General features: G+C 43.0%; 1 protein-coding gene across 1 annotated transcript in view; it reads left to right on the forward strand.

The window, feature by feature from the left end:
• Positions 1 to 22142, forward strand: part of LOC146811765 (beta-2-microglobulin-like) — a 51432-nt gene extending 29290 nt beyond the window's left edge. The window contains exons 2-4 of the mRNA XM_085618757.1: positions 4396 to 4671; positions 10560 to 10603; positions 21451 to 22142. Of these exons, the coding sequence (XP_085474883.1) occupies positions 4396 to 4671; positions 10560 to 10573 (290 nt within the window). The 3' untranslated portion in view covers positions 10574 to 10603; positions 21451 to 22142. The remainder of the gene's footprint in view (positions 1 to 4395; positions 4672 to 10559; positions 10604 to 21450) is intronic.
• The last annotated feature ends 415 nt before the right edge of the window (positions 22143 to 22557 follow it).

Here is a 22557-nt window from a genome sequence, read left to right on the forward strand (position 1 = left end):
CTCTGTGCATATGCCAGCTCAAACCGGTTCAGGGGCTACCAGCCCCTGCTCCGGCGCGAAACTGGACATAGGGAAGTGGGAGTAGCCACCCACTCCCCTGACCCTCCCATAGGAGTGGTCATAGAGCTAGTCCCTCCCTTCCTTGTAGTATAAGTTAGGGAACCCTTGCCATTGCAAACTAGATATCCCTGGACAACACTCTACAAGAAGAATCCTGGACCTTCGACGTTCCACTACCTTTGGAAGACTGAAGAATCTCCCTTGGAGTCAAGGAGTGACTCTCCTGCTTGGAAGGCACCAAAAACTTGAATCAACGGTCGCAAACGTTCCCGCTCCCGCTGGAGTTCGAAGTCCCTGCAGCCCCAGAAGTGGATTTCCTGACTTCTCGACGGCCATTGTGAGTCCCCAGCAGAGCTGAGGTGAGTGGACCCCACGAGTGACGAGGAACAGCAATACCCGGGTACCGTGCACTATTGTCGAGTGCAACCCTTTCACGACGTTCTACGAACTTGTGCATTGGACCACGTGTGTTCCAAGCCTCCAGCAGGATTTCCCTAGAAAATCAGAGGCCTACCTTGTCCCGAGTGACCGTGGGCTCCTGTGAAGCGAATCCTCACGAGGCGTCTTCGCGATCCCTTGCTGGCTGGCTCGTGGGTTCCCTGAAGACTTTCTCATTGAACCAAAGGGCTCCCCTGGTTGCTCCAGGCCTGCCCTGACTTACCCTCGCTGGGAGAGTCCCTCAGACCTTGCTGGTCTGCAGCGCTGACTTTCTTCATATTCCACGAGACTTGCTGTTGCCAAGGCTTGTTGGCTCCAATCCGGGTGCCGACACCTCAGTAAGCTGCAGACTTCGTGGGTCACTCGGAATCCAGCTCCTGGTCATTGTCGACATCTCCTGGACCTCGTGGCTGAAGAGTCAAAACACCCTTGATCACCTGAAATCACCCGAATTCCGTGGGCATCCATCTTCCTGGCCCCTGAACACTGTCCCTTCTGCTTTCAGGTCTTCTTCATTTTGAATCCGGCCTTGGATTCCACCGGACACTTCTCTAGTCTTCACAAGCAGCAAAACTTCTTTGGCTTCCATTGAAAACAACGATGCGACCCGACACCAAAAGACACCTATGCATCCGGCTTCCCTGGGTGAGGTAACTCGTGCACTCCAGTGCTCCTGTGGGTGTTGGCCCTCGAACTACTTACCTTGTAAGTGGCTTGCTTGTAGACTCTCTAGAAGTACCCTTAAACTTTAAAAATCCAACCGCAACTTGCTCCATTGAAATCAATAGGGAACCCACGGCTGTGTTCTCACACTGCACTCGTCTCTCGTGGGTCCTTTACTTACCTGCCTTGGGTGGATTAGTGAAGCCCCAGCGATTCTACAGGCCCTAGGCCTTGTCCCTTGCAAGTCGACTTTCCTAAACCTCTTTTTTAGTATATGGTCTGGTACGCCCCTAGGGCCCCAGCCATATTTGTGCTTAACTTATTGTGAAACATTGATATTTGCATATGTTCCTGACTTCTAATCGCATAAAGAGATTAGTAGAGTGTGTCTAGAAATAAATACATATATATTTTATATATATACCTGTGTGGTGTTCTTTCATTTGGTAATTCAAGAGATTATACGGTAAAACAAGCTGCTTTACATTCCTCTGAGACTTAGCCTAAAGGCTGCTCTCCACAGCTACCACTAGGATAGCTTTCTTTAAAAGGTTGTCTTAAACCTATCTACCATAAGAGTCGAATTGGACTGGTGCAAGGTGGCCACTATAACTAGTGACCAGCATATGCCAGGCCAACTTCTCACACAGTGGTTATGGAGACTTGAGCGGCACTGTTAAATGGTGTTAGTGAGGGAATCATTGGCACAGGTGGTCATTGGGGGTGAGGGGGGGCAACAATCCTTGCCGCACAGAGCACCATCAGTGCTTAAGCTGGCCCTGCTAGCAAGTTAATAAATAAAATGCCTAATTCTGCACCTCGCTTGCCTGTTTTAGAATAATAGAGTCTTTTGTGGCATGTGAGATAGCAAGCCTGCTGTTCCTGTTATAATGGACAAATGTCTTGTCTGTTCAAGAGCAAACACACCCCCTGAAGCATTCAGTGAAGGCAGAAAGCCTTACAAGAGCCTTGGATTAAGGAGGATGCTGATGTCATTCCAGCCTGTCTTGATCACCCGGGAGGAGTCCTCTCTAACTTCTGATCTGATACTTAGAGTTCTTACAAGATTTTAGCCAGAGGTCGGTTAAAGGCCCTCAGAATAAAAAATTAAAAAATTAATATGTAATGGTAAAATGTCCTTTCAGATCTCTGAACTTTAAGACTGTGTTTATTTTTGAAAGACAACTAGGAATGAAACACACGTTTAACGATCATGAATGTATGTGCATAAGCTTTTCATGATGCATTTGCCAAACAGAATATCATTGTAGAAATGTGCATTTGATGGGATCTTCTCATTTATTTGAATGACACCCATTTCCTTCTAAAATCGAATGCCTAAAATTTTGGCATGTGTATAAGAAAGTGGTGGAGCGCGGGTTAGCTCCGAAATTGATAAAGCTACACGCAGTCACTTTAGAAATGCAGGGATACGCCGTAATTTACAATAATAGGGTGCGGCCTTGCTTTTCTCCCTGCGCTGGTGCTAAATTTAGCTGCCTATCGCTAATGCACGCATCCAGGCACCATAGTGCAACAGTGCCTGTGTTGTGGGGACTGATTGTTTATGTGTAGGAAGGTGTCCCTTCCTGCACATAAACAATCCAGAATGGTGATTTTTTAACCTCTATGTTTGCTGCATTGTGCAGCACACATAGAAGTTGCAAATTGTAAATGGTTGTTTAAGTGCAGGAAGGCTAGTGTATATAAAAGGGCCCCATGTAAATGTTAGGTGCTCCTAGAACAGGGAAAATAACTCATGAAAAGACAACATTCCTACGCAGCAATGGATATAAATTAATAAGTCTAAATGAACATGAAACCTAAAAATTGAATCAGTGTACTCATACAGAGATAAAAATATAAATAATTTTAGTTATTTTGAATAAAAATATAGCTATGAGTATATAAATATACTGCAAACAGATTACATATACCATAAATAAGACAACATAAATCAATTATAATGACAAATAGTAATACAAAAAATCAACACGTTACAACATGTACAATACAACAATTAGTGGCTTGAAAAACAAATTAGGATGTTATTTTCAGTAGAGCGATGTAATTTTCTACGCGCGTTTCGGCATATAAAACGCTTTCTTCAGGAAAAGCCAAAGTAATTCTGAATCCCAGACGGACGTCAATGCAGCGGCAACCGGTGGCAATGACAAGAACTTGTGCTGGATATAAAGGAACCTTTGCATTGATACATATGTCTCCAGATAAAATGGAAGACTCGGGCGTCAATTCAGAGGTCTGTAAGGATAATGGAGGGTTCGAAACGTGATGTCGCACGCCTGTCTAACATCCAGGAAGTCGATCGACTAACATAAAAAATAACATCCTAATTTGTTTTTCAAGCCACTAATTAATGTATTGTATATGTTGTAACGCATTGATTTTTTGTATTACTATTTGTCATTATGATTGATTTATGTTGTCCTATTTATGGTATATGTAATCTGTTTGCAGTATATTTATGTACACATAGCTATATTTTTATTCAACATAAATAAAATGATTTATATTTTTATCTCTGTATGAGTACACTGATTCAATTTTTAGGTTTTATGTTCATTTAGACCTATTAATTTATATCCATTGCTGCCTAGGAATGTTGTCTTTTCATGAGTTAAGTGCAGGAAGGGACATCTTCCTGCACATAAACAACCATTCATGGCAATTTGCTGTCTGTGTAACAGCAAAAACGAGGAGAAATAACACATTTTTCCTTGTTTCAGCCTTGTGAAGACCAGGTTTTCCCTGGTCTTAATTTTGGCGCTGCCTCCTATTTACTCCACCCTTGTAAATAGGGAACAGCATCAAAAAGAAATGGGTGTTGCGGCGGAACACCCACCTCAACACCCATTGCCCGCCCGTTCCCTCTAAGTGCTGTGTAAAAGGGGGCCTTATTCACAAGGTCGTGTTACACCGTTTGTAAATAAGGCGAAGGGTTTATCGCCACAGGAACGTCACTAAAAGTGATGTTCCTCTGGCGATAGGGGCTTGTAAATATGCCCCATAATATTTTTGATAGTGGAGCCGTAATTAAAGAATATTTTCTGTGCTGAGGGTGGAGAGTAAGAGGTTTTTAGAAGGGCTGATAATGTGGACTAGAGTGGGGGGTTTATCAGGCTGGTACTTCTTTGCATAAGGCAGTGGAGAGGAGAGTAGTGGAGGTGGCGTTTCCTGGTAACACCGACCTGTTTTTCTTTCCTGCCAATGCAGATCCTCCCAAAGTGAATATGTACACGACTGGCCCATTGGAGGAAGGAAAGGAGAACACAGGGGTTTGTTTGGTACGTGGCTTCCATCCACCGGAGATCGAAGTGACCCTGCTGAAGAATGGAGAAGAAATAAAAAACACGCAGGCCACGGATATGTCATTCGATAATGACTGGAATTACCAATGGATGAAGTACTTCAAGTTCACCTACACCTCGGGTGATGAGTATGCATGCAGGGTGGCTCATGTCCAGTCTGACCCCAAGGTCTACAAGTGGGGTGAGTAGCCTGCAGGTGAAAAACGCGGGGGCGGGGGGTTCCTTTAGCTTGAGACATGTTGATTTTTGTGATGGACAAGAAGATTTAATGTCTGTTTTGCCCGACGGATAACTAGACATCAAGTCACATAAACAGTGTACGAGGTGTGGGACTCTGGGGCTCACGGACAATCAGAAATGCTGTAAGAAATGTTGTGGCGTACTTTTGTAGGCCTCTCATTGGCTAGACGCCCAGCACTGACTGGCCAGATGGATGGTAATGTACATGGCGGTGAGGGTGCCAAAGTCCAAGCCAAAGACCGGCCTGCACTTTGATCTGCCCTGCTGTCGGAGAAAGAGGAAGGTCGATTTGGTGTGGCTTCTCAGCTGTGTGTCAGTCAAGGGCAGACCCAACCCCACAGCCTCCTTCTTCCCGCTCTCTCATTTGCAGGCTCATGCAGTGCTTGAAATGGGAAAAATAGAAGTGCAGGTACTCTTTACTAGAGAACCTGCTTGTTTCTGAGAATTGCCGGTACTCTACAATTAAAAGTATAGCATTTCTTTTGACAAGTGCCGGTACTCTCCCTCTCAAAATAAAAAAAGTGCCGGTTCCAGTACCGGCCCATTTAAAGCACTGGGCCCATGAGAGACGGATTCATGTCGAGTGCGATACAACTATAGTCAGTGGCTAGTCAGTGGCGTCTCTTTTTATTATGTGAGACCCCTCATCTCCCTCCTTGCGGTGTTTCATTTCCTTCTGCAGCTCCCCTGACACAGCTGTGACAGAAACGTTATTACTTATAACAGAAACAAATCAACAAAGCATGTATGCTTGAGCCAGACACAGCGTTCTAAAAAAAATCTCAAAACACTGCCTTCCATGAGGTAGCCAGCAACCCACAAGAACTAAAGACGCAGCATTATCCTTTGAGAAAGATACGCCCAGCTGGCTGAATTGCACAGTATGGATCCAGAAATGCTCAGATTAATCCCGGCTCCCCCCATTGCGTGATCCTGGGCAAATATTTAATTTCACCAACCCTCTTTTTTTCTTCATTATCATTTACTAGAGCACAGTCAAATACACGAGTTCAAGATATGCATTCTTCACAAACCTCATATTTCATGGAATCTAAACCTGCTTCGTGTATAATAAGAATCAAGGCTATCTAAAGGGTGCTCTTGACAAATGACTTGCCTTTTGGTTCAGTAGACTTCTTCAGAGTGGGAGCTCTTTCAATGAATGACTCCAAATGCAGTGATATAATTTATTGTACCGGGTGGGACATTTCCACATGTTAATTAAATACACTTTAATTTTGAAGAACTGTTATCATATTTTGACATTGTTTGTTAAATGAGTCACATGCTAAACATTTTTATGGCTCGGCTCCTACATGGGCTCTTATAGACGAGCCGAATCCTTCTCCGGGCATTCACTGTTCATTCACTGCCTCCCCCTCCATCCTGTGACAGAATACATACAGACGACCTTGAGCCCAGTTCTTCCCTGCCTGCACCATTCAGCAGGAAATCTGGAGCTCTGGAGTACTTGCGATGGAAACAACGATGATTGGCCACTTTTTAGGTCTCGCCTGACCCAGCGCATGCGCTGGTCTGGTGAGACTTTTTGAGAGGGCTCCAAAAAGTGCTATCAGGCCAGCCTAGAGCTACAGTGCATGTTCGCCCGCACGCGCACCGCGATTACTTTCACTTTCGCGGCCACATGGCCGCTTTGATGTTTGATCGCGATCACTTTCGCAGCCATTCGGCCGCTTGGCATAGCCAATAGGTCTCGCTTTTGGGACCTTATAAGTATTTAGTTATGCAACTGTTGCATGGCTTCTTATAAGGTCCCAAAGGCGAGACCTATTGGCTATGCCAATGCTTGTTTTTTCTTCACAATGATTGGCTAAGTTGTTGCCCAGTCTGGATGCCCAGGGATTCAGAGAAGCTTGAGTTTACATGGCACTTGCTCTTCGAACTTGTCTGTCGTTGCCCAGGGATGGATTGGGATTAGACATCAGCCCGGGCACGCTATAAAGAGTGGCCCAGATTTGCATATTGCCTTTCCGCAAAACGCTGCTTCAGCGAAGTTTAATATACACCTGAAAACAAGCGAGGCCGCTCCCTGCTCAGGCCCCCGCTCAGTATGCACACATCAATTGGCCGGCCCAGCGAGTGAAAGGGAGTGACGCCTCTTCCCGTTGATAAAAAAGGGAGGCAATGGACGCCCATCTGCCTTCAGAAATGCCACTCAGGCCCCACTGGGCCGATGCCGACATCTAAACACACCAGACACAGCCCAAATCGGCCCCACATGCTGCCAAAAAAGCAGCCCAAAGCTGGAACTTTGATACTGGCCCCTCGGCCATTGCCTGCGTGCCCGCCTTACCAATCCGACCCTGTAGTTGCCCCCATGCCAGTCATATCAGTCCGACAAGAAGCAAGAGTTTAATTTTGCTGGGTTGCTCGCACTGTGGGATTGAGTGAAGGCAACTTAATATAACACTCTGTAGCTGCACTGAGCCTCTGAAGTATGTGTAGCATACCGCAGCAAAAAGATTGCCTCTATGCATCAGCTGTCAAGGCGAGAAATGACTGACCCTTAGCATAATGGCATCTCTACCTTTTCAGAAACGCCTCCCGGAAACCTTATAGCTACAGGGCGGCACTGCGATAATGACTACTATGCAGCTGTCTACAATACTCTAAACAAGCATTTACAGTGCAATAGGTCTCGCATTTTTTGAGTTTAAGCTACTGGCATTGTAAATGATAACGTCTTTTATTTATATGTTGGATTTTAAAATAGATAAATAAAAGGCATTGTCATTTACAATGCCAATAGCTCAAACTCTCACAAATGCGAGACCTATTCCATTGCCACAGTCAAAAGCGCACCCCCGCCTTTTCTGCCAGCGGTGCTAGAACTTCTAGGTGCCTTCTTCAGAGAGCAAACATTCGAACTCGGACTCGTATGTGGATTACCTCTTGGTGACCTCATAAATTCAAATTAGCTAATGCACATAATGATACTGGTAACTAGGACACGAGTCATTTCCTAGAGGTGTAACGCCTCCAGCTAGAAATCGTTTTTACGCAAGCCCACCCTCTGTCGGGCCGTTGTAACAAGCACCATTGTCCGATGTATCCCAGGTGCCTGAAAGAATCAATCCGCAGGAACCTATAGAGCCCTTCCCAAAGATATCTAGTCAAATGCCGATCCCCTGTGCTGAGGTAGAAAAGGTAACCTCTAAAACTGAAATCTAAGCAGCGTGCAAGAGATGAGGAAGTTAACCATAAAAATAAGGCCCGAGACTAGAAGTTCAACTGAAACCGTGTGGAGATTATTATTTTTTGTATTCATTCTGAATCGACTAGTTGAGTCTGAAGGTGTTTTTTAGCAAGATGATTCAGTGACTTAGTAAAACTCTGATGGATGGACAATCCCAATGAATAGGTCAGTTTGTTTTGATATTGCAGAGTTGTTAGCTAGTTGACCAGTCCGCAGCAGATCGACGCATTAAACCAACCCTCAGGTGTAACTAAAGATCATGCTTCAAGAAACCAAGAGCTGAAATCAAAGACTTCAGTGACTTGTCACAGTGATCTTGTGGCGCTCTGATACTAAATTGTATTTGTATTTATACAGCGCTTACTGGCGCTGACAAGGCGTTGAAGCGCTTTTTCAGCGAGTGGCACGCTACTACGTTACCCATAAAGGATTAGTGTTGAATTAGTATAGTGAAATATGAAAGTAATTTGAGTGGTAGATAGGTTAGTCAGTTATTTGGATTCAGAAGGATAGCAGAGGGTAGAAGCGGCCGCCCTTGCCGGCGTCCTGCGAGTGTTTTTTCAGGGGGGACATCCACAGTCGTATAAACGCTGGCATACATAAATACATAGAAGTAGCTACCATTGCTGGTGTCCCGGGAATGCTGTGGGGGGGGGAGGGGACATCCACAGTGAAAGCGCTGCTAATATATAGAAGCGGTCGGCATCCCGTGAGTGCTGGGGGGGGGCAGTCACAGCGAGAGCGCTCATGGCACGCTGCTAATACATAGAAACAGCCGCCATTGCTGGCATCCTGCAAGTCCTGTCTATATTAATTAAGTAAATAGTGCTCCAAACTTCTAATGAAATCTCCCGAGTTAGGATACACGTAAAAGGGCCAGTCCTAATGGGATGTAACAGAAGACAGGGTGATATTAAGGAGGCACTAATAGGCCTATCAACAAATCAGAAGCCAACATTTACAAAGGACAATGACACAAGCCAGTGAAAAATATGGGCGGAGAGTGGGTGGAGCTTCAAGTCCATACCTGAATACAGCGTGCCTCACAGAGCAGCGCATGCGCTGCCGAGGCTCGACCTATAAATGGGTTGAGGGGCCAAGTTGCTTACAGATGTAGCATTGCCGGCCACCTTACCTTTAAGATTAGTGGTCTGTATATGATACAGGAGTTTCAAATATAGGATGTCACAGTATGAAACCGGATTGGACACTTGGAAGGAAAATTGGATACCCAGGAGAAAGGTTATGATTTGAAACTAGAGAACAGTCTAAGAAATAAGACTGCAACTTGTTTAGTAGTACACCTTGCCGGACAAGTTGGTCAGTTTCAGTAGCTTGAAAAGGGCATGGAGACACATACCGAAGACCACTGACACTGTGAAAGCAAGGATGAAGCTAGAGACCCTTTAATGCGGCTACTGGGTAAATGCCTATTCCTGTTGTACCATAGCAACACAATCTTCACAGAAACCTAGTTTTCTAAGGTACAGTTACACTTTTCTGCTTCGGTGTACACCTTTAAACATACATGGAACACCCTACCACTGAGCCTACGACAGACCCAAGACCTGCTGACCTTCAGGAGGATGCTCAAGACCTGGCTGTTCGATCAGTAGCGGCCCCCCCTCCCCCAGCGCCTTGAGCCCCTTCCGGGTATGTAGTGCGCTTTACAAATGATTAATTAATTGACAAGACCACTCTGAAATGGAAACACTGCAGATCAGTGTTGGCAGTTAAATATTGATAAATACAGACTTCTCGCCTCCAAAGCAGAGACACACACCCAAGTATTTATGGGAAAGTTTGAAGCTAAAATGCAATGCAAATGAATTGAAGAGCGGAAATGGTGAAAGCATGACAAAACGCATTCCAGATACCAATATAGCATAATGAAAATATTTCTGACTGTCCCCTTGCACATATCAGATTCGATCAGCCCAAACATTTTAGCCAACGAGACCTTGCATGTTGGGATTTTGAGTTGCACTTGAAGGGTAAAAGAAAAACTACAAGTCCCATAATGCACTTTGATGTTGGTTAAAAGGTCAGTACTTCTTTGAGCTAATAAAAGTGTCATGGGGCTGTAGCGACATAGGTGACTGTTTTCCAAACATTTTTTGTGGACAACAGATTTTACCAACTTTTTATAAGAAATAGTGACCCTCACAGAGACAGGGCATTTCATTTGTGCTAGTAGAACTAATTTGTTAAATCATGGTGTGGCACATGGGTTATGGGTGCGGTATAGCGGGAGGAATGGACGGGATGCATGTGTCAGTTTGTATTCTATCCAATCAACTCCTTTGATTTGAAAGGCAGTCCCTGGCTCTATCCACCAGAAAGTGCTGTTGGTAATGGACCGTGTGTGTGCAAGTACCAGAGTAACTCGACACTTACAGTTTTTTCTGTAATCCTCTCCCACAGTTCAAAAAATATATTTTTATCTCACTAATTGATTTTATTATTTCGTTTACTCCTCCCAATACACCTCTACCTCCCTTTTGTGGCGATGCCACTTAATGTGATGCCCTTTGAGAAGTAGGTTTTCATTTTTGCAAAGTTTGTTTATCTTTTTTTTTAACGTTTTCCTTTGCTTTTTCTCTCTTCCACAGACCCCATGTTGTAAGGCCTTTAAGCAAATACAGTGGAGAGATGGGTAAGTGGCTTTGTTAAATGCCTGTTCTGCAAAGTGTGTGTTGCATGATGTGCTCAACTTTTTATAATTTCTGAAAATGTATTTTGGGCCCCAGAATTTGTTCATCGATTGATGTGCTTTCAATTGTCCTCAAGGCTCCAGGAAGCATGCCAGGTGGGGACAGGTCCCTACCAGTTTATAAATGTGCAGAAACTCTGCTGGTTGCAATAAGGGAGTCTTTCTGAGCTTGAGATGATACAGCAGAACAAAATACATTTTACGGCCCCCGTTGAACTTCTGGAAGAATAGTTCAAATTTTCATTGCTCCAGATTTTGGATTCAAGGATGCAAAAGATTTAACTCTCCAACCACACCACACCTCACCCTGCCCCTCACCACGCCCCAATGGCAAATCTAGGCATTGACTAGTTGCGGTTGCTGACAAAAAATGGGATTTGGCGATGTATTGAAACCAAAGATTATTTGCCACAGAAATCCATCTTTGGAAACAGTATTCAGGTTCCTAAGCTCTGTGTTGCAGACCAGTGTTGCTCTGGGGTATTTACCTCACAAGGGTGCTGGGACAAAACCTCTGACTGTACAGGCAGTAATATGTTGACATAAATTGCTGGTATAATTTCCTTAAAGGCATATTTTTTTACTCTGGTAAGTATGTATTACTTTTTCAGTTTCTATAGATTGAAGATCTAACAAAATCTTAATATATTGCTCTATTGCCTTTATTTAAAAGCCGTCTCCGGCATGGTGGTCTGCTGACCTCGGCGGGCCACCATCCCTATGATAGCTGCAATTGATAGTGGGTCACAGCTTGCAACTTCCCTTGTTAATACTCATGATTTAGGTTGAATTGAGGCCTGCCAGGTATCTGTATTTTGCGAACCGACCTATAAGGACATAGATCGGTTCTCAAAATAGCCTGCTGGTCGAAGTTTTTCAACCCGTGTAGCTTGCATCTGGCCCTTAGTTCTTCAGTTGTTTTAGTGATACTGCCTAATGACACTTACAACAGACACTGTAAAGCTTATGTGGGTTTTTGTACCCTGAAGGCCATTGTCCCGTGCCTTTTAAGGTTCTGGCTGTATTTTTGTGTATATTTGGGACTGCACTTCACTTGGTGTATTTGTCTCAGCTCTTTAGCCAGTGGTGGCTACTTAAGTGATGAGGCAACCATAGAACAGGATGATTGGTTGGCAGAAAGGGGGTTTGGTGGTGGCCTGGTTGCTCTGTAATTTATTGCCTTCTTGTCCGGGCCCTAATATTGGCTGGACACCTCCTATTAATTTAGGATGCATTGCAGGTATCTCTCTTTCATTCTCTTAAACCTATCCTGTCCAAATATGACCTTTGCGTTCTATGACCAGAGGTCTAAGGCTGTCACAAGGATGATAAGTCGATACAATAGGACTGCACTCTCCTAAGTATGATCATTGGTTCATATGCCACTTCTGGCACGAAGTCAGGGAATTCTGTGAGTAAGTAGCACAATGAAAGAGGTCTGGGTAGACACTTAGCCTGACATTCGAAGGACTGCATCTTGGGCTATGCCCCATACTTTGATGCCTCCCTCTTGTTTGCAAGTGAAGGCGGCAGTGGCATCTAGTTTGGGGCTTGGTAATTTTCAGTCATTTGTACATTGTTACTTCTAAATAAATTCACCTTGTATTTGCAGCATTTCATGCTTTAGTGTGTTTTGATGGAGATGGCACTAGGCTGTAGCCTTCCTTCTGTGGTACTGTTTAAAGTAGGGGCTGTGATGAAGAAGAGGGTTGTATTCACTACTTCTTACTTGCTCTCTCTATTCCAACTCTTTCTCATTACTCCTTGTGTCGTACCCTGCCTCTTGGAGGTGTGATGGCCTTGGCATGCTGGGTAGCTCGGGTAATATTTAAGATAAATGTTGGTGGTAGCTTGCCACTGCATTCTACTTTATTGCGGTCAAAATATCAACCTAGCACATATCAGGACAGCAATATAAACTTCAAAATAATCATCACTGTGGGGTTATTAGTAAATGTTCATTGATCTTGACAATATTTCTGGTCATGATCTTGTTATGCTACATGTGTAGCTTGATACTTTTTGTGGTCAATAATGTGACACGCAACTGTTGCCGCTCGTGCCTGCACCTGCAAGGGGTGCATGCAGTGGTTAATTTGTAATATAAAAAGTGCCGGGGCTCTCCTCAGGAGGCAGCGCCAGCAGGAGAAATGTGTTGGTGCAAAATGCCTCATGACTAGAGCCCCGGCACTTATTATACTGGAGAGGACTTGGCCTAATGGCTAGAGCTGCAGATTTCGGAGCTGGGGAACCAGGTTCGAGTCTCGGCGTGCCTCAACATTCTGTGATCATGGGGAAAATCATTTTACTTCCAAATGTGTGTGTCCTTAATTGGTGCTAGAAGCTCCGGTGCTGATGATTAGGTGCCGGTGCTGAGCACCGGATAGCTCCGGCTCAAATTAAGCACTGGGTGCATGGGGTGGGTGGTGGTGTTTTCTTGTTTCAGCAACAAGTGAGATGCCCGCCTATAGGATGAACTCCATCTTGTTAGTGACAACTGGTACGAGGAACAGTTGGACATGGAGTAATGAGGGATAACAGTATGATTCAGGCATTATCCATCGAGTAGGCGAATCGCATATTTTCTTTCTAGATTCAACCTTTACACTGTGATTGTGTTTTTGTTCTATGCTCCAGCTATTCAAATTCCTCACTTGCCTCTTTGTCTTTATTCAGTCCCCTTAATCAATCGTTCTAGCTCCCACCTTCAAACCCCCTTCTGCACTCCCCAGTTTAGACAGCAAAAATTCAAATTCCATGTTCTTGCTTTTGGTTATTAATTGTACATAATATATTATTTGCAACTAGAAACTATTGAGTGAAAAGCATTCCATTTTATTACAAACATTCCTCATACAGTACAAATATAAATATCTACATATCCGGATATCCTATGGACCCAGTGTACTATGTTCAGGATGCTTGGCAGAAATAAATATTATAAAGCATCCATGATGGAACCACAGGACATGTTTGTGCTAAGACAGATGTGATAATCTATTGCAGCCAAAAACGACATTCATGCTTGTACGAATCCCACCACATGTAGAGATGGGGCGCCTGCTAGGGACAGGAGATCTCATCCTTGTATATACATATGCAACATTCTGATATTGCAGCCCTTGTACCCCGTGGGAGAGGGTCTGAAATTTAAAAATAAAAATCTGGATTTCAAAGGGACATTAGAGGAAGATGAACCTGTCCCATTCATCACTTTTTGCTTCCCCAGTGTCCACAGCCTACATTCTCAAAGCAGAAGCTGTCCCTGAAGGACAGCTTCTGCTTTATGAATGGAAATCATCCCCTTTGAGGTGTTGGTATCCAAACCATTGATACATGTCATTGTGAATTGAGGGGGGTTGGGTGGAGGGGGCAGGGTGACATTTTGCCCCCCCTTTCATACTTATTCACAAGATCAGCGATTCATATTATCTGTTCACACTCGCATAGCCAGCATTTTGGTGCACTACATGCTTTGCGAGTGAAAAAACTATGAGCACATAAAGACCCATAAACCATACATGAAAAATCTAGTGTTAATATATTCTTCCGATTCTGTCTCCTATCACTGTAACATGTTGTTCGATGCATGTGTGCTGTAGATAGACATGCTGTGCATAAGTCCGTCATCCATTGTTGGGCTCAGATGATTACAAGTTGTTTTTCTTTGAAGAAATTGTTTGAGTCACAAGGTTGTGTGACTCCTCCTGTTGGTGATACTGTGCGTGGGCATCAACCCTATTGTTAGATTGTTTTTTTCCACTGACGGGTTCAGATGTAATCTCTCGCGCTTCGGTTCGAGATCCTTTCTGGCTCCCTTCAGTTCGCTGGCCGATCCTTCCATGGCTACACCCGGTCGGGCCTCTTCTACTTCCATAGAATTTTCAGATAATCAGCTGCTTCTCAGTGGGGTCTCTTCTACTTCGACAGAATCTTCAGAGTATGAGCTGCTGATGGAAGGCACTCTGCCGTTTCTGTTGGAAGTGCCACTCCAAATACCCTCACACCGACCAACATTCAGTTTGCAATCTACGCCTCTCAACCGATCATCAAGATGATACCTGTGAGGCCTGCAAAACGTTTGGGTCCAAAAAGACACTTTGAGATCGATGTGCAGTTGCCAAGAAATGCTTTGCAGACAAGCAGATGACTCATCGGACATCTTCTGGTCAACAGGAGCGAGAAGAGGCATTGCCAGCCCAAGAGGAATCCTTGTCCATCCATGATTCTGACTCCGGTTCAGACATGGAACAAGATTCAGCCAGTCTCAAGTCAGCTCAGAAACATCAGACCCTGAGTACAACTGTTCCTGATCCAAAAGTGAAAAAACTGCTCACGGTCCAACACTACAGAAAAGGCATGGCGCGCACCGACATACAGATTCGGAAGTCCCGCACTCGGGCTCAGCACCAAAATCTCGATCTACAGCTGGGGCCTTCACTTCCTCAAAGTCCCATTCGGCAACTCGCCAAACTTCCACTTCATTTACGAAAGGCAAAAGTCATGGTGCTTTGGGTCCGATCACATCGGCACCAAAACCAAAACATTCTTCGTCTCCAAAATGTTACACATTCGGACCGAAAACTCCAACCAAACCAATCCTCGATGTTATGCAGGAGCGGCTCGATCCGAGGCAAAAAACATTGCAAATTCAACCTGGAACTAAGATGATAATTCTACAGCCAGCAAAGCCTCAGTCCTCTAAGAGACAATTAGCTTTTGAAGCGGCTATAGACATTCCCGGGCAACACCTCAAAAAGAAGAAAAAGGTTTGCTACTAGCCTTTGACACAATACCATGCCAACACCATCCGCACCACACACTTTACCACCTGATTCACCACAAGATTGTGATGCAGGCAAAATGACCCCTCATTCACCTATCATAGATGAGGATGATAATATACCAGAGGACACGCATCCTGAGGATGCTGAGGATGCTTATGACATTGGAACCACAAGGGGATACAGACCAAGACCTTTATCCCACACGTCCATCACCACTCGATGATCCCATCAAGATCTAATAGACAAAGCTGCAGCTTTTCATAACATGCCTTAACATTCCAATCGAGGATGACTTCCTTCTTGAAACACTATCCACTGCTCAAATGGGGTCACAATATTTACCACTCCTTAAAGCAATGCTATGTCTTGCAGGCAACATTTTTAAGGATCCTGTTAAGGCATAAATTATAACACCACGAGTGGACCAAAAATATAAGGCTGCATCATCTGAACTTAAATACATTAGGAGACAATTAACACTGGGCTCACTGGTATTGGCTAATGCACGCAAAAGAGCAAACTAACAACTGGGGACATACCTCCCCCAGAAAAGGAGTCAAAACTGATTGAAGCCTCAGGCAAAAGGATAGCAGCACAATCTGCTAATCAGTGGCGTATTGCCCACTTTCAAGCTTTTTTAGCTCGTTACGAAAGGGCTCATTGGGATGAAAAGGAGGGTCTCAGCCAACATCTCCCAGAAAAATAAAAGAAAAGGAATTATGAAATTGTTAATGAGGGAAAGCTAATCACCTGCCACCTCATAAAATGTGCACTAGACTCTGCGGACACTGCAGCTAGACGCGTAAACACCAGTATTCTTTTACATAAACATGATTGACTTGGAGTCTACGGTTTTAAACCTGAAGTGCAACAGGCAATTCTTAATCTCCCCTTAGACAAGGAGCACCTCTTTGGCTCTCAGGTAGACACAGCCTTTGAAAAAATGAAAATGGACACTGATGTCGCTAAATCAATGGGAGTCTTACAAACTCCCACATAAGGGGGTGGACCTTTTGTAAGCCCTATATCAAACACAGGTCTAGATCTGACCACTGACCGCACAGGGTCTTCCTATTAAAATCTGGAACAATCCCCCACTGGTAAAACTTTTTATAGGGGATCCTACATAGGAAATAATTTCAAGGGCCTCCGTCTTGGAATACTAGGACTGCAATTACAAACAAACAATGACTTTCTTACCATTACACCCGACCACTTACCTGTCGGGTTATGTCTTCAGAATGTATTACTGGCATGGAAAAACTTCACAACAGATAAGTGTGTTTTGGACATTATCCAACATGGTTATTGTCTAGAGCTGATCACAACTTCTCCATATATTTATCTTAGGAACACACAAACTATCCATGCAGCACCAATCTCTCCTCCAACAAGAGACATCAGCTCTGTTACTCAAAGGAGCTATAGAACCAGTCCAAAAACAATATTACGGAACAGGGGTATATTTATTATTCTGCCTCATTCCCAAAAAAGAAAGCCAACTTTGACCCTTTCTCGACCTCAGACCACTCAATCATTATAACCTATCAGAACACTTTCACATGGTCATTCACCAGGAAGTAATTCCAATATTGCAAAAAGGATGACTTCATGGCTGCTTTAGACCTAAAGGGTACATATTTCCACATACCCATACATCCCTCACACAGGAAATACCTTCAGTTTATCTTCCAAGGAAAATATTATCATTTCAAGATTCTACCCTTTGGAACCGCCACCGCACCACGGGTATTCTTAAAATGCCTAGCAGTAGTGGCAGCACATCTGCGCATGCAAAATGACCATATGTTTCCTTATTTGGATAATTGACTCATAAAAGCAAACAGCTCCCAACTTTCCAAACAGCACACACAATAAACGCTCACCCTATTGCATCAACTAAGGTTTACTATCAATCTGCAAAAATCGTACCTTCAACCAGCTCCAATACAGCCATAGTTAGGAGCTATAAACAACGCTCACCTCGGAATAGCATACACAAATGTAGACAGAATACAAAACATTGTGTAACTGATCCAAAACTTCAACCCGGGACCCAAGTCACAGTCAAAAATGTCATGCAACTTTTAGGCATGATGGCCTCCTGCATATCAATAGTTCCACGTGCCCGGTCACATATGAGACTACTGCAAGAATGTCTCTCACCTCAATGGACACGGTCACAGGGTCAACTACACGGTCCAGTATTGGTAGACAGCTGCGCACATCACTCTCTGCAGTGGTAGAATCCACAAAACCTATCCAAAGGATGGCCGTTTCTAGATCCAGTTCCCCAAGCTATTCTCACAGTGGATGTTTCCCTGAAGGGTTGGGAGCTCACCTGCAGAATGTTTCAATTCAGGGTGTGTGGGACTCCAAACACAGGAGTCTCCAAGTCTCCAAATCAGTTACCTAGAGCTTTAAGCAGTTTTTACCTAGCAATGAATGCATTCCTACCTCACTTAATGCACAAAGTTATCCTATTCTGATCGGTGATCGGACAATATAACAACAATGTAGTATTTATAAAAACTGGGGGGGCACTCTCGGCAATTATCCCGCTTAGCCCAAATAGTTTGGCACTTAGCAATACATCACAACAGTCATATTCTGGCAGAACATGTACCAGGGACAAGCAATTAAGTTGCAGACCTGCTCAGCAGGACGCAGCAACAAGTCCATGAGTGGGAACTTAACTTCACCCCAAAGTTCTCCTACCTTACTTTAAAAAATTGGGGTTTCCACAAATAGTTCTGTTTGCAACTCCAGAGAACGCAAAACACCCAAACTTCACATCCAGATTCCTACACCTCCTATCCAAGGGCAATGCTGTATGGATGAACTTGTGAGGGATATTTGCTGACGCTTTTACACCTCTCCCACTACTACCATTAGTGGTCAGAAACCTCAGGCAGACCTCCCTCACCATAGTTCTCATAGCTCCAACATGGGCTTGTCGACCTTGGTTTACCACACTACTGGAACTCTCCTTAATCCCACAAGAGAAGGTTCCTCTCAACCCAGACCTTCTCACACAGAACTTTGGTACAATAAGACACCCTAATCACAGGGAAATGAACCTTGCAATATGGCTCTTGAAGTCATAAACTTTGGGTACTTAGGCTCATCACAGCAATTTATGGATATTCTTAAACAAGCTTGTAGACCTATGACCAGACAATGCTATGCAGCCAAATTGGAAACGATTTGTTCTATATTGTCAGTATCAAAGTTTAACCCATTCATTACATTCACAAATACAAACATTTATTTCATATGTATTGCATCTTCAAACTTCAGGTCTAGCCTGTACTTCAATATGCTTATACCTAGCTGCTGTTGTAGCCTACTTACAAAATAGGCAACATTTATCTCTTTACAGAATACCTTTTTATTAAGGCATCTATAGAAGGAGTTAAAAGATTCATTCCACCTGCACCAGCATGGAGTCTTAATATGATACTTACAAGGCTTATGGGGCCTCAATTTTAGCCACTACATTCATGCCAAATCCAATATTTGTCTTAGAAAGTCGCTTTTCTAGTAGCTATCCCTTTACTTAGACATGTAAGTGGGCTCCAGGCATTAACCTTAGAAGAACCATTCTTCCAGCTACATAGGGACAAAATAGTGATAAGAATAAATACAAATTTCACCCTAAAGTAATTTCCCCTTTTCACATTAATCAGTGAATTGAGTTACCTGTCTTCTTTCCACAACCCAACTCTGTTGCAGAAAGAGCTTTACATACATTGGATGTGAAACAAGCTTTAATGTACTACATTAACAGAACAAAAAACCTTTAGAAAGACTAAGCAATTAAATATTGCTTTTTCACCCCCCCCCCCCACGCTGGAAATGCTATTTCAAAAAGTGGAATTTCAAGATGGATAGTAAAATGTAGCCAAACGTGTTATGCTAAAGCTAAAAGACTTTCACCTGTTACCCCTAAAGCTCACTCAACTCATACAATGGGGGCTTCTATTGCATTTTAGGCAATATTTCCCTTGCTGACATTTACAAGGCAGCAAAATGGTCCACACACCTTCACAAAAACATTGTGTGGATGTACTAGCACATCAACAAGCCAATGTTGACCAAGCAGTACTACGGGCTCTCTTTTAAACAACTGTAACCCTCACAGGCTAACACCTCTTCATGAGAGGGACTACTCTACAGTGGTTGTATGACATTACAACGCATGCTTTTACCCCGCATGCCATTACAACGCAAGTTTCTACAACAACTTGCTGTCAGGGGTGCGCTGGAGTTTGGAATAGCATAATTTACTATTCCAACTCCAGTCTGTGCAACAGTAGGGAAGGTATTGAAGTTAAATCCGAAACATTATATCCCCCTACAACAAGCCATTTCGTTGTAATGGCATATGGGATAAAAGCATGCGTTGCAAAGCATGCGTTGTAACGGTTGTTTCCCCTCTAAAGTCGATGCACAACATATGTATCTACAGCACACATGCCTCGAATGGATTATTTTACTTGCCCTGTAAGCATCTGTTCTTGCCATGTAGTGCTGTAGATTCACATGCACCCTCCTTCCTCCCTGGAAGCCTGTGTAGGTCACAGTTCATTTACATTAATTCACATTATTTGCATGGACATCACATTACTAATGCTACAACTCCCTTCTCACCTACCCGCGGCAAAACAATCTAACAATGAAGTCGATCTACATGTGGAGTATCGCCAACAGGAGTCAACCTTGTGACTCGAACAATGTCTTCGAAGAAAAACATCTTGTAATCATCCAAGCCCAACACTAGATGGCTGACGTATGCACAGCATGTGAATCTACAGCACTACATGCCAAGAACAGATGCTTAAAGGGTAAATAACATAATCCTTTTAGGTAGTGCTTCACATCACTCTTCTAGATTTAAATGTCGATTAAAGTTTAAATTATTAACAGTAATAAGTACATGTGTATGGTTAGTTCAGATTTCACATTCAATCTGTTTCCTACAGTATCCAAAAATCTAAGCAAAATATTGCTAGAAGGTACTCACATCAAATTTCACTAGAATACTGCATTTTAGTTTTATAAAAGCACGACCAATATAAAATAATAAAGAACTGACTGGTTTCCCAACCCACTGAGTTTGTTTTGATTATTTACAAATGGAAAGCCATAATGTGAAAAAAGTTTTGTTCCACATTTTCCACATAATAAGTGTACATTCTTTGTTTTTATATATAAAAGGTTTCAAGCTATGCATTCCTCTTTATATATATATACTTTTTTCATATCAGTATTATTATGATGTGATTTTATTTTGTATTAACAACACAATTATATTAGGTAGCGCTAAAGGTGCCGTAAATGTTGATATCCTTTGTTTTCCTTGTATTTCCTGCACTTGGAGTGGTCCACTCATTTCGGCCGGTGTAGTTTATTCAAACTGGCCTTTTTCAGAATGCAAGGAGACAACCTGCTGTAACCTTGCACACAGCGGAGAAGGTAGCCCGAGAACTAAGTGTCAAGGGGCAGAGTTAGTGAAAACTGTGGCAGGGACTTAAGACCTCTAGAGAACGGGACAGGCACTACAGCAGCCTTGCAAATCTAATGCTAAACTAGAAATTAAAACTCTAGAGAAGAACAGCTCTGCCTCTTAACACTACCCTATGACTAATAAACCCACACTCAGACTAGGAGGAAGGTTATTAGTCCTGTTGTTCTTTTAGACAACCTTGACGTATGCCATGTTTGCATGGGTTTGGTCATACACATATCCCTTCGCCCACACAAGGACCACACACAGATCATCTAAATCACATCACTGTCATTCACTCATGACATTGGAGCAATGTCTGCTCCACCTCACCTTCCACTCTGAAGTCCCTACTTTGGGAATGGCGATTCTTTTTTGTTTTGTTTGTAATTTAAAGATTAAATTGGCCGAGCAATTGTGAAAATTTCTACAGTACAAAAATGCATAATTTAGCACTACAACTTTGATTTATTTGTTTCTTCCTTGTTTTTTAGGCGCAACTTCAGATTATCTGCAATTTATTCTGCTTGATGGACTGAGGTGGCCTTACTGTTAACCTCTACCCTGGTGTCATCTCTGGAGTGTTGTCTGAGCCACTTTATAACAAGTACCCATGGCTCATTTTTGGTCAACTGTCAAAGTTGTAGCAGAAAGAAAAGTAACAGCTGCTCTGACGAATTAAGGCTTTGTTGCGGCATTAGCAGTTCAGGCACACCCTTTACCTCAAGCCCAAATCAAAACATTTTCTTGTAATGTGTGATTTTTTTGTTTTTTGAGTGAAGGGGTCTGTGAAAGGCTGTGAGGGCTCACCAGTAAACCCAGCCTCATCAACCTGCACTCATCCCTAAACTGACTCCCTCCCCCACTTTCTAGATCAAGATTCGTAATTGGCAGTGAAATGGTTTTATTTTCCTGCACTTCATTGATATTTGAATTGTTAATTAGCACTTGCATATTGCTTATTCTATACTACTATAGCGTCACAACTTCTTTTGGGAGACTGAGAGTTGACTTTTCAAATGTTAAATTCTGTTTTTGTGATTCACTCTTATTTTGCAAAATACAAATCATTTGCTTAAAATATAAACATCTCTCCAAAATAAAAAAGACAATTTATTTTGGTGTTTTTCCTGTGTGTTAAACCTGAGCTTGTAATTTATATAAAATAATATTTGTTTTCAAAGCATGTTTGTGTTTGTGTCGCTTATAGGTAAATCCATCTCAAGGGGTTGGCCTAGTGGGACTTGTATTATTAAACTAGCAATGATTTTTGTACCTTGTTTTGTAAATCAAGACAATGCATATGTTTTCAGTGAGATCCGATCCAATATTGTGGTTTCTTGTGAGGTAGGTGGCAGGGGTGTTAAAAGGCATTGGAAACTTGAATGCATGTGTTTCTGGCAATTCACCAGAGCAGTTTAGTGCACATTGTGTGTTGTAAACTTAATCAAGGACAAATATAAAGTTTTGAAGTATTAGAAAATCTAGTACATCATACTATTAAAATATGCAGGCTGAAGTAAATTAGCATTGAGATGTTAATGCATGTGTGAAACCAACAGGTTAAAAATGTGAGGCACGGTATGGGTTTTTAGTAATTT

The sequence above is a fragment of the Triturus cristatus genome, chromosome 7 (genome assembly GCF_964204655.1).
Source record: "Triturus cristatus chromosome 7, aTriCri1.1, whole genome shotgun sequence".
Classification (NCBI taxonomy): domain Eukaryota; kingdom Metazoa; phylum Chordata; class Amphibia; order Caudata; family Salamandridae; genus Triturus; species Triturus cristatus.